The 12209-nt window shown below is 42.7% G+C and overlaps 1 protein-coding gene across 1 annotated transcript; it reads left to right on the top strand.

Annotated features, from left to right (window-relative positions):
- Positions 1-2423: 2423 nt before the first annotated feature.
- Positions 2424-11260, top strand: LOC104584993 (caldesmon-like). Its single transcript, XM_010240866.1, has 4 exons — positions 2424-2756; positions 2802-3557; positions 10671-10793; positions 10964-11260. Exons 1-4 carry the CDS (start codon positions 2424-2426, stop codon positions 11258-11260), a joined length of 1509 nt encoding a protein of 502 aa, XP_010239168.1.
- The last annotated feature ends 949 nt before the right edge of the window (positions 11261-12209 follow it).

The raw sequence follows: 12209 nt of genomic DNA, 5'->3' as shown, positions 1-12209 counted from the left end.
TACAACTCAACACTTACAAGAGTTTCATTACTCAACGTCTTGATGTTTCACTACCCATATAACACTATGACGATTGAGTTCCTGAATTTGGTTCCCATCCGAGGATAAATGGTGCACCTAGCCTCCATCATGAAACGGAACACCTTTGCTGTCCTAAGAGTTGGTCACGTATACAAAGGAGGTTTATATAGGGGATGAGTACAAAAGGTACTCAACAAGTCTAGGGTAACAACATGTGTTTGAATGCACTATGATCTACTAGGACCCATGGTCCCCAATAAGCAATGATTTTTGAAACATTTCTGAGAAAAGAGTCAAGTTGTTATATTTTGAAATCTATGATCTCCTTGTCTCACGGGTTGTTAGCATCCCCAATGGACTCCTTTCCCGCCGCGATCGCAGTTCCTACCCGGAACAAGGAGTGACAAGCCACGGTTCAGTACAGTCTGCAGAGGTGCGTTACTTTACCCACAGACGCCCATAGTCATGCATCGAGGGGATCAGCCTCAGATAACACTCCCATGGACACAGAGCCTTTTCACCCACCCCATCTGCCGTTACCTCACAGCGTAGCTGGCCGACGAACTCAGACACCAGCTACCCACCATGACAAGTTGGTAGCCTACAGTAGAGGTCAAAGTCCAACTGTCATTCATTCTATCGCAATTGGTCGCCTACAGTAGAGGTCGCCCCAACCGCTCCCAGGGAGGTAGGACATTAAGATGGCATTACTTCGGCTCAGCCCCGCCCATACAAGGTCATGTGGTCAACGCGGTCGCTACGGCGCTCGAGTACAAGTAGTCCATTGTTGATTAAACCTTAAGGTGATATCCTTTGTAGTCGAACCCACTTTCCACGGCATGAAAGCCAGGCTTGAAAGCCTCCAAACAGGGTTCGAGCTACCAGCCATATTAGTTCATCGACTGCTCCATTAGTCAATCAACAACATCCAGGTCATATTATTTAGAAGATAACTTTTCTTTTGATGCAGGTGATACCAATAGAATACATTGCAAAGCTTTGATAAAACATAGTCATCAGATATGAACAAGAACTGGACTTGCCTAAGATACCCGGAATGATTACAATACATGATACGCAGTCCAGTCTACAAGTAGCTAACAACAAGGCACAAGAAACACAATCAGTAATTAAATTTCCTTTTGTTGGGTCTAGTACTTAATCTAATTTGAGTACTAATGATTGCTAGCTTTTTATGCGATGTTCAAAAATTATAGAACACTTTGCACACACACGAGTAAAACCAAAATGCTTAAGAACCAATAAATCTACACTTATATGGTTATCGCCATGACCCCGGGTTCGACCGACACTGCCCCCTAGCCAGCGTTATCAAACCAGTAGTATGGTTAAACCTAAATAAAAATATACTCTACTAAAATATAAATGAATTTTTCTGCCCCGCATATTTGGAACTAATTATATCTCGAGTACTTAACTCGATAATTTAACTTTGTGAAAATCCGGGGTTTTACAGTGTACTTCTCGCCTATTCTTGTACCCTCTATTTCACAGGTGTCACCATGTCAGATTTGACCAGGTCTAGCAATGACTCAGAGAAAGAGACTCAGTACACCTTTGATTCAACTCCTGAACCCTCACCTCTTGCGTCTCTGCTTGTAAACATCGAAGACTCAGATGAGGAAATCGAGGAACATGTTCCTCTGAGAGTGACACCCTCACCAGGCGTCAGACTGAAGTATGCTATCAATTCCCCACGCCCTGGTGAAGTACTACCCAGTCGTGGAAAGAAAGTGGTGAAGAAGCCCAAGGCTGAGAAGAAAGAAAAGGCGAAGAGATACAAGGATGTGCCTCCTCCCACTGCTAAAGAAATCTTCGTCCTCTATTCCTCAGAGGACGATGTTGAAGGGGAGACCAGGATGAAGAGAAAGCATCGTCTCCAGCACATCATCCGAAAGCACTCCCATGTGCTCGCAACCGAGATCAGAAGAAGAACCAAAGAGGCTGAGAACGCCAACATGTACTTTCTTGCACCTAAGCTGGAGCACTTCAAGATTGTCCGCAAGGATGGAGGGCCTCACCGTGAGGAATTCAACAAGAAGGCTCCGAAGATCATCAGAGACATCAATTATGTTGACATTTCCAAGAAGCCGAAGTCCAAGAAGGCTTCAGATGCTGAAGAAAGTGATGTGTTCTTGTCGGAACCTGCAGTCGAGTTGCGTGGTCCTGCCAGAGCGTCTAGGCTTAGAGGTTCTTCATTGCCTCCTCAAGCTCCCCGCAAGAATCCCAATGAAGAAACCAAGGGCAAGGCTAAGATGCCGGAGAAGAGGAAGAGCTCTGAAGACTCAGAGAAGTAGTTTCAGAAGGATCTGAAGAAAGCCAGGAAAGCCTCTGCTGTCGGACCCGGTTCTTCATCTAAGGATGTTGCGGATGCTGCCATTATGGTTTCTGGAGAGATTCCTTATCCTCCTCAAGTTGTCCATATCAACCCCGTTCTTCTTGCTGCATATGAGGAAGGATCACTCTCGGATCACCTCATGAGTTATGTTGAAGGTCTCATTGTTGCCAAGTCTCAGGCTGAAGAATGGGAGCTCAACAGAAATCTTCGTGTTGCTCGAAGAATTGAAGAAGAAGAATGTGCTGAGAAGGAAAGAGCTGAGAAAGAACGTGTTGAGAAAGATAAGGCAGAAGCTGCCTTGAAAAAGAAAGAAGAAAAGAAAGCTGTTGAGATGCAGAAGAGAAAAGCGGAGAAGGAAGCTGAAGAAAAGAAAAGGGCTGACCTCATCGCCCTGAAGAATGAAAAAGAAATTGCTTTGAAGACCCAGGCTGAGCTTGAGAAGAAGAAGAAGGCTGTGCTTGCTGAACAGAAGCAGGCAGCCGAGAGCATCAAGGCTGACAAAGCCAAAAGCGAAGCCGGGAAGAAAGCCGCCAAGGAGAAATCTCCTGAAGAACAAGGTGGTAATGAAGAAGTTGACCAAGAGAAGACCGAATATGAGAAAATGAGGGATGCTGCTCGTGTGACCCGTCGCGAGATTGGTCTCAAGGCCCGAAATGACCCAGCAGCCCCCTCGGATACTGAAGAAAGTCAGGATATTCTAGCGCCAGTTATTCCGAAGAAAGTTACCATGACTCGCAAGGAATTTGGATTGAGAATCAAAGTTCTTACTGGAAGAAGTCCCCCTAGTTCATCGTCTGTGGCAGATCCTCGGAAGAAGCAAGCTATTGACACCCCTGTGCCAGATACATCAACTGTCAAGCTTACTTCACTCCTGGAGGAACAGGAACAAGCTGCATCATCACCAACAGTTATGTCTGAGAAAATCGCTCAGCAAGAAGAAGAAGGAGATGAGGTATTCGGGCAAAACAAGGAAGAGCTCGCTCGTCCTGAAGAACCCCCCACCAGCAGCTCGTTGCCTCGGACAGATTCTGTGGATGTTTCTGCAGAAGAAGGTAGAACCTGTGACTTCGAAGCTGAAGCCACCCATGACCTCAACGTCAATGATGCAGAGACAGACGTAGATTCCCCCGTGCCAACGCCGCAAGTTCATGTGAAGAAAGTTGTTGTGAAGAATGTTGTACCGTCCGAACCATCCAACCCGAGTTCCTCAAGTGATGAGGAGAAAGAAGAGAAGAAGGAAGAAGAGAAGGAAGAAGAAGAAAAGGAAGAAGAGAAAGAAAAGGAAGCCGCAAAAGAGTCTGATGATCTGGTGGAGATTGAATGTCTGCCGGAAGATCTGCTGAAGACTGCGCCCAAGAAGAAGCGATCTGGTGTGGCAAAGAATCGTGAGGACAGGAGACTCTCTCGGATGCTCGTGAGATCTCAAGCTATGTCCGAAGATAACCGTGTGTTATTGTCTCCGAAGCCTACAATGCCAGTTTCCTCAAACCATGAGATTGCAAACTTCAAGGCCTTGAAGAATGCAGAGCTTCGCCTCGTGAGGCTGAACAATGGGCTGAAGTACAAAGAGGATAGATCAGCTGAAGACCCAAGATTTTGGTCTTCTGTGCAGCAAGACTACTATGCGCAGATTCTTCTGCCCAGGACACACTTTGCTAAGATGAAGTATCTAAACGATGATTGGTTTGCTTACAATCGTCGAAGTGGTGTCATGCCTGCTGCCAAAATATTTGTCACATGCAATGGATAAAGTTTCTGAGTTAACAATTTCAAAATCTTTTGCTAATGCCCATGGATACACTATTCAATTAATTGGAGAACATGATGTCAACAATAAATTTTTGGTGCATCAGATTTGCATTGCTTGTGATAACTTTCTTGATTTGAGAGACAACAATATTTTGTGTATGCTCAATCATTTTGATATGACCTCTAATATTGGTGATAGTTGTACGACAAATAACTTGTGGCATGATTGCACATTGACGCATATTGTAGCTCGCCATTTGGGAATTTTGAATTATTGTTCACCTACATTAGGATGGTTTAATGATGAGAATTACAAATTAAAATGTGATACTTGTCGTTGGAATATGACTATTAATCCTTTGCACTATTATGAGTTTTATTTACGTGAAACATCGAATGTGCAGCATGGGAGTGGAGTTAAAATTGATGACATATACATATACCATGCACACACTTTGTCTGTTTTGTCGGTCTCTTTACAGCACAAACAACGCCGAGGACGGCTTTCCTTTCAAGAAAGGGAGGATGATATGGACATGCTAACCATGGATACGACCTTTGGTACCCTCAATTCTATAATATTTGACAAGATTTATAATCAGGTGAATTCAAGTAGTAATTGTTTTCATTGTCATATTTATGAAGAGGCGGAGCTACTACTATCTTGTCTCGTTTTATTACGTAGGCATCTTGTCGAGCTTTTCAAGTCCAAGATCAAGATGAGATACGATAGAGGCGAACGGGAGGGCCAACAAGAATCAAACATTCATACAGCTGAGAGGGAAGGACTTCAAGTGTACTTTCCAACAAATCAAACGGCACATGATTCGGAGCTTGCTAGAGAAAGATATCACGAATTAAATTTGAATCCGATTCGGGTCCGAGCTGCCAGGAGACCCGAATTTGTTTTAATCACCCAGGACGCATCCGGAGTCCAAATCAAGCAAACAAGTACTTGTTGGAAAGGTAATTACAAGACCTTTCCAACGGATCTGGCCCCATCAAGAGATTCGACTCGTGCTGACCGTGGCGGACAAAACAAGCTGACGGATCTGTTTTTCTGTTTCCTAAAGAGTTGTAGTTTGTTAGGGAAGTTAGAGATAGAGTTGGATTTCGGCCTCCTTACTCAAGGTGGACGAAAATATCTCTCCCTCCTCCTATTTATACCCCATGAGCCCCCCTATGGAGCCTTGGGTTTTGATTAGATAAAGTTTAGCCATCTTTGCTACTTTCGTGTAATCGCGTGTGTCGGTTAGACCGCCTGTTTTACCGTCATCAAGACTCCAACTTATCGTCTCGTTGAGACATTGGTTTGATATAGTATATTCGCAATTTTAGATTGCATCCGCTATTTATCTTGTTCTTGCTTGTTCTTCGATTGCTTGCAGGAACAAAGACCTTCGTGGTCAGGTTGATCGTGCCCCCGCGTGATCAATAACCCTTTGGAGTTGGTGTATCGATTGCTAAGGCGCTGCCTTCTAGGCCGTAGTCGGATCATCAACGTCACCTCCTACACAAATCGAGAGTTATCAATCTCATCGAAAGATCGGGCCACCCGCACCCGTATCACGTGGTATCAGAGCTTAAGGTTGCTCGGTGAGATTTTTCCAGTTTATCCGTAGTTTAGATCTGTTTTTACCTATCGTCCAGAAAAAGCCAAATAAAAATTAGAATTAGTTACCTTGTCGTAGAACCAATCTGAGCCTTGCAATTTTCACTTTAGTATTTGCATTGTTGAATCTTTGCTGCATTAATCGTGTCGAGTTGCTGGATTAGATTGGATCGTTTTTCAGATTTTTTTTCTACTAGATCGAACTTGCTTTTGGTTTTCTTGTTCTTCGTGTGACGCAGGTTTCCTTCATCAATCTTCCGCCGCCAAACTTGCTGCCACACCACCGCCATAATCTTCCACCGCCACCATATCTTCCACCGAGTCCTTCTTCGAGTCCTACACCGAGTCCCTCTTGGAGTCCTACACCGAGTCCCTCATCGAGTTCTACACCGAGTCCCTCTTCCAGTCCTACATCGAGTCGGCAAGTTATAGTTTTCAGCCGCGAGTTCGAGTCTGAGTCCAATAAGGAGTGCTTTTGGAAAGTGTTTCATCATAGATCGAATTTTGTTTAGAGATCAAGTTGTTCGGAAAGTTAAAAAAAAAAAGGAAAGAAAAAAAGGAAAGAAAGAAAGAAAAAAAACGAAAAAAAAGAGAAAGAGTTCGAGTCAGTTTCGGATCCGAGTCCGGGTAGAATTTTAGTTTCGGGTGGGTTTGACCCGTGTTCAGTAAAACGGGCGTATCTTTTGCGTACCAACTCGGATTTCGACGTTCTTGGACTTTTTGGAAAGCTCACGACGAGGCGCATCAGGAAATATCCAGGGCGTTGCCCTGCACTTTGACCCTCAAATTCGGTTTGTAAGGTGGACTTTCGGAGCTTCCAAGTTTCTCCATTCGTTTTCCGGCATCGCTGCAGCCCGGTGTTTCTCAGTTTTCTCCACCGTCCGACATCCGTTTTGAGTGATTGTGCCCTTGCTGGAAAGCTTTTGTCGATACCCTTCGAACCTATATTTTTCCATATTTTTCTGAATTTTTCTTACTGCAGCCTTTGCTGTTTTTCGACAGACCGACGTACAGTTTTCCGGTCCTTCTTTTGCGTGAGTTTCTGGGGTTAAAAAAAAAGAAAAAAAAGAAGAAAAGAATAAGAAGCCAAACAGAAGGCCACAAAAAGAAAAAAAAAAGAAAAAAAATCTCAGGGATTTACTTGTTGTGCCATCTTTCTATCCTACCTTCTTCAGTATCTAGGCTTAGATTATTTCTGTAATTCGTTCTTATCGACTCCAGCAGCTAGGACTCGCATTATTGAGCATATTTTCAACTTTGCATTGCTGATTTGATTATTTGCTATTTCTTCCTACTCACAAAAGCCTCCAAGCTCCACAGATTCTACACCTAGGTTGGTTTGTTACCGAGGCATCGATACATTTAATCTCCGGAGGTGTTGGTTACACCGCTGGCCATCACCTTCCTGTTTTGCATGGTAAGAACTTGTAAGAACTTGATTTTTAGCTTGAGAGTTGAGCGACTTGTAGCCACATCCTAGTAGTTGATAGGAACATATTACTGTGATTTGTTTCTTGTTTTCTACTAATCATGACAGGACTTACACGAAGCATGGCAACTAGACCGATGCTATCCCGTGACCGCCATGAGTGCTTTTCACCACGGCCATCCTCCACGCCTCTTGTTGATAATGCCACGGCAACGGTACAAAACAATCCTTCTAATACAATTAAATTGTGTGTACCTTTCTTTGAGGGGGAAAATGATGCTGAAACGTATATAGATTGGGAGCTAGTTTTAACTGAACAATTCACATGCTTCCATGTACTAGATAGTCGTAAGGTCCAAATTGCTAGTAGTAAATTTCGTTTTGATGCATTATCATGGTGGTGTGAGATAGTTAGAGAAAACAAAATACCTCACACTTGGATTGATATGAAGAAAATCATGAGAGAAAAATATGTTCCTCCAAGTTATGCTTATGAGTTGCGTTCCAAATTACGACGTTTGACACAAGATGATAAAACTGTTGATGATTACTACCATGAGTTCCAAATTTTAACCTTGCGATCTGGTTTAGATGAAACCGAACAAAGAAAAATGGATAGGTTTTATTGTGGGCTTAACTTTGATATTTCTTACATAATTGAATACGGAAAATACGACTCTCTATTGTGTTTGCTTAATCTTGCTCGTGAAGCGGAGAGGAAATTGGAGAGAAGGTGTACAAGAAACGTGTTGAGCCTACAAGGTAATGATAAAGATGATTGTGTTGCTGAACAAAATATGACATGTGATGAAATAAATGAGATACCCGTTGAATTTTCTGCACCATGTGAAATTGTTGATTTACATGCTGATTTGAGTGCACCTACTGCTGAAATTAATTCTTCTAATGATTTGAGTGCACATATTAATTTTGATATTGATGAGAAGGAATCATGTGAGGAAATAACTAATGATTTGGGAGAAACAAGTGAGATAGATAAATTTGATTTAGGTTGTGTCGAGTTGATTAGACATGGAGTGATTGATAAGGATCCACCTATTAATTCTTTGTGTTATATTACACTTGATACACCTATATATTTGTCACATGCAATGGATAAAGTTTCTGAGTTAACAATTTCAAAATCTTTTGCTAATGCCCATGGATACACTATTCAATTAATTGGAGAACATGATGTCAACAATAAAGTTTTGGTGCATCAGATTTGCATTGCTTGTGATAACTTTCTTGATTTGAGAGACAACAATATTTTGTGTATGCTCAATCATTTTGATATGACCTCTAATATTGGTGATAGTTGTACGACAAATAACTTGTGGCATGATTGCACATTGACGCATATTGTAGCTCGCCATTTGGGAATTTTGAATTATTGTTCACCTACATTAGGATGGTTTAATGATGAGAATTACAAATTAAAATGTGATACTTGTCGTTGGAATATGACTATTAATCCTTTGCACTATTATGAGTTTTATTTACGTGAAACATCGAATGTGCAGCATGGGAGTGGAGTTAAAATTGATGACATATACATATACCATGCACACACTTTGTCTGTTTTGTCGGTCTCTTTACAGCACAAACGACGCCGAGGACGGCTTTCCTTTCAAGAAAGGGAGGATGATATGGACATGCTAACCATGGATACGACCTTTGGTACCCTCAATTCTATAATATTTGACAAGATTTATAATCAGGTGAATTCAAGTAGTAATTGTTTTCATTGTCATATTTATGAAGAGGCGGAGCTACTACTATCTTGTCTCGTTTTATTACGTAGGCATCTTGTCGAGCTTTTCAAGTCCAAGATCAAGATGAGATACGATGGAGGCGAACGGGAGGGCCAACAAGAATCAAGCATTCATACAGCTGAGAGGGAAGGACGTCAAGTGTACTTTCCAACAAATCAAACGGCACATGATTCGGAGCTTGCTAGAGAAAGATATCACGAATTAAATTTGAATCCGATTCGGGTCCGAGCTGTCAGGAGACCCGAATTTGTTTTAATCACCCAGGACGCATCCGGAGTCCAAATCAAGCAAACAAGTACTTGTTGGAAAGGTAATTACAAGACCTTTCCAACGGATCTGGCCCCATCAAGAGATTCGACTCGTGCTGACCGCGGCGGACAAAACAAGCTGACGGATCTGTTTTTCTGTTTCCTAAAGAGTTGTAGTTTGTTAGGGAAGTTAGAGATAGAGTTGGATTTCGGCCTCCTTACTCAAGGTGGACGAAAATATCTCTCCCTCCTCCTATTTATACCTCATGAGCCCCCCTATGGAGCCTTGGGTTTTGATTAGATAAAGTTTAGCCATCTTTGCTACTTTCGTGTAATCGCGTGTGTCGGTTAGACCACCTGTTTTACCGTCGTCAAGACTCCAACTTATCGTCTCGTTGAGACATTGGTTTGATATAGTATATTCGCAATTTTAGATTGCATCCGCTATTTATCTTGTTCTTGCTTGTTCTTCGATTGCTTGCAGGAACAAAGACCTTCGTGGTCAGGTTGATCGTGCCCCCGCGTGATCAATAACCCTTTGGAGTTGGTGTATCGATTGCTAAGGCGCTGCCTTCTAGGCCGTAGTCGGATCATCAACGTCACCTCCTACACAAATCGAGAGTTATCAATCTCATCGAAAGATCGGGCCACCCGCACCCGTATCACGTGGTATCAGAGCTTAAGGTTGCTCGGTGAGATTTTTCCAGTTTATTCGTAGTTTAGATCTGTTTTTACCTATCGTCCAGAAAAAGCCAAATAAAAATTAGAATTAGTTACCTTGTCGTAGAACCAATCTGAGCCTTGCAATTTTCACTTTAGTATTTGCATTGTTGAATCTTTGCTGCATTAATCGTGTCGAGTTGCTGGATTAGATTGGATCGTTTTTCAGATTTTTTTCTACTAGATCGAACTTGCTTTTGGTTTTCTTGTTCTTCGTGTGACGCAGGTTTCCTTCATCAATCTTCCGCCGCCAAACTTGCTGCCACACCACCGCCATAATCTTCCACCGCCACCATATCTTCCACCGAGTCCTTCTTCGAGTCCTACACCGAGTCCCTCTTGGAGTCCTACACCGAGTCCCTCTTCGAGTCCTACACCGAGTCCCTCTTCCAGTCCTACATCGAGTCGGCAAGTTATAGTTTTCAGCCGCGAGTTTGAGTCTGAGTCCAATAAGGAGTGCTTTTGGAAAGTGTTTCATCATAGATCGAATTTTGTTTAGAGATCAAGTTGTTCGGAAAGTTAAAAAAAAAAAAGGAAAGAAAAAAAAGGAAAGAAAGAAAGAAAAAAAAAATTCGATGAGATTGATCTAGCTGAGTTCGATGGCCAGCCCAAGATACATGAAGAAAAGGGTGCCTCAGATGAAGACATTGCTATCCTGTATGTAGAAGGATTCTCAGGCGCCTTTGGAGGACTCTCTAGACTGAAGCCTGAAGCAAAGATTCTCAATGACATTCTCCGTTTCACACTCACTCCCAAGCAAGGCAGCTCAAGTGAAATTGCTGGTCTTCACCACAATCTGCTGCTTGCCGTCTTCAAGGGTGAGAAGAAGGACTTCGGAGATTACATTCTTCAGACTATCACTCATGCCTCTGCCGACCGTGTGCGTGCATTGCCATACGCTCCTCAGATCATGAAGATAATATTGCAGTTGTCCGAGAAACGCTTTGAGTTGGAACATCAGCACAAGTACTTCTCGCTAAAGCCTCAAGATCCAGAGCCGTCTCTGCTACCTCCTACTTCAGTGTCTGATTGCCCGTCCAAGGATCACAGCCAATTCCGTCGCAACAGCAGCTGAAGCAGCCAATTCGTCCATCTGATTCTCAGTATGAGACCAGCTCATGCACGGATGGCTCTCTGAAGAATCTTGTGTTGAAGCTCTCCAAGAAGATCGACGATCAGCAAGACATGCTCGGGAAGCATGCAGCTCTTTTGAAGAACCAAGAGGTGCTAATCAAGAAGCTGATTTCCCGCGAAGACAAGACCAGTGGCATGCTTCAAGACTTCTTCGCCAAGCACTTCCCAGACGTCATGAAGCCTGAAGACAGCGAAGCCACTCCGGTCCAGTAAAGTCTTCAACCTTTTTGGCATCTTGATGCCAAAGGGGGAGAATGAGTCAGGGGGAGGGTTTCGCGTTTATTTGACTCAGGGGGAGTTTGCTTTTATCTAGTTCTTCGTTCTTCGTCGTTTAAAACTTGAAGTCCTATCCATCGTGGTTTAAACTTTTGGTTGAAGTACACTTAATATTGCCTCTTGCATGAGGATTCTGCAATGCTGAAGCGACCTCCCCCATACAGGGTTCGATCTTTGTGCTTTTAGTGCTAGTCCCTGGATCGACTCACTAGCACACACAGTTCAAGATGTAATATCGAGAAACAAAGGTCAAGTAATTTTATTACAACGTCATCATCTAGAACTTTATAGTACTTACAACTTTGCATAACCTCTCGGGTTAGCATTTAAAAAAAATAACATAGTTTATTCAACAGCGGAAAAGCGAAGAAAAACATTGAGCCAATTCAACGCCACAGAGAGCGCATGTTGGAATGCAGGCTCATGACCCAACAACGTAACCTTACTCGTCGTCGGAATTCCCTGCAACAATTTAAAGGTTGCAGCCACTAGGGTCAATACATTTAATGTATTGGCAAGTTCACCGAGGATTATAACAGATCCTAACAAATATATGCAATTATTGGCTGTGTGGAGATCAGGCTTTTTTGCATGGAAGCAATTAACATAACATTTTTATCCTACTACAATTGAATTTTACATTATAATAAATCTATTGGACATCGGGTAGATACACCGATGCTCCTATTTAAATCTAAGGACATTGAGTACACACATCAATGCTCCTAACCCAAGTTTAAACCATTCGTTTTATTTAGAAATTTGAATGAGCGAGACCTTACTTAGTTTCGATATCCCACTGCTCATAATTCGTCCATAACCGGGGACACGGCTAAGTACTTAGTTTTGACAGTCTCGAGAGGTTGTACACATTCCCCACAAGAAA

Source organism: Brachypodium distachyon, chromosome 4, assembly GCF_000005505.3.
Source record: "Brachypodium distachyon strain Bd21 chromosome 4, Brachypodium_distachyon_v3.0, whole genome shotgun sequence".
NCBI classification, from domain to species: Eukaryota; Viridiplantae; Streptophyta; class Magnoliopsida; order Poales; family Poaceae; genus Brachypodium; species Brachypodium distachyon.
Note: the sequence above shows the minus strand (reverse complement) of the source record. Positions and strands in the feature narration are given on the sequence as shown.

What these genes read in the sequence shown, in the direction of transcription:
- LOC104584993 (XM_010240866.1), top strand. Translation starts at nt 2,424, where the DNA reads ATGGTTTCTGGAGAGATTCCTTATCCTCCTCAAGTTGTCCATATCAAC. An exon ending in AAGCTGAAGAAAAGAAAAGG is followed by an intron (nt 2,757 to 2,801) that starts GCTGACCTCATC and finishes ATTGCTTTGAAG; the next exon opens with ACCCAGGCTGAGCTTGAGAA. An exon ending in AAGTTGTTGTGAAGAATGTT is followed by an intron (nt 3,558 to 10,670) that starts GTACCGTCCGAA and finishes CTCACTCCCAAG; the next exon opens with CAAGGCAGCTCAAGTGAAAT.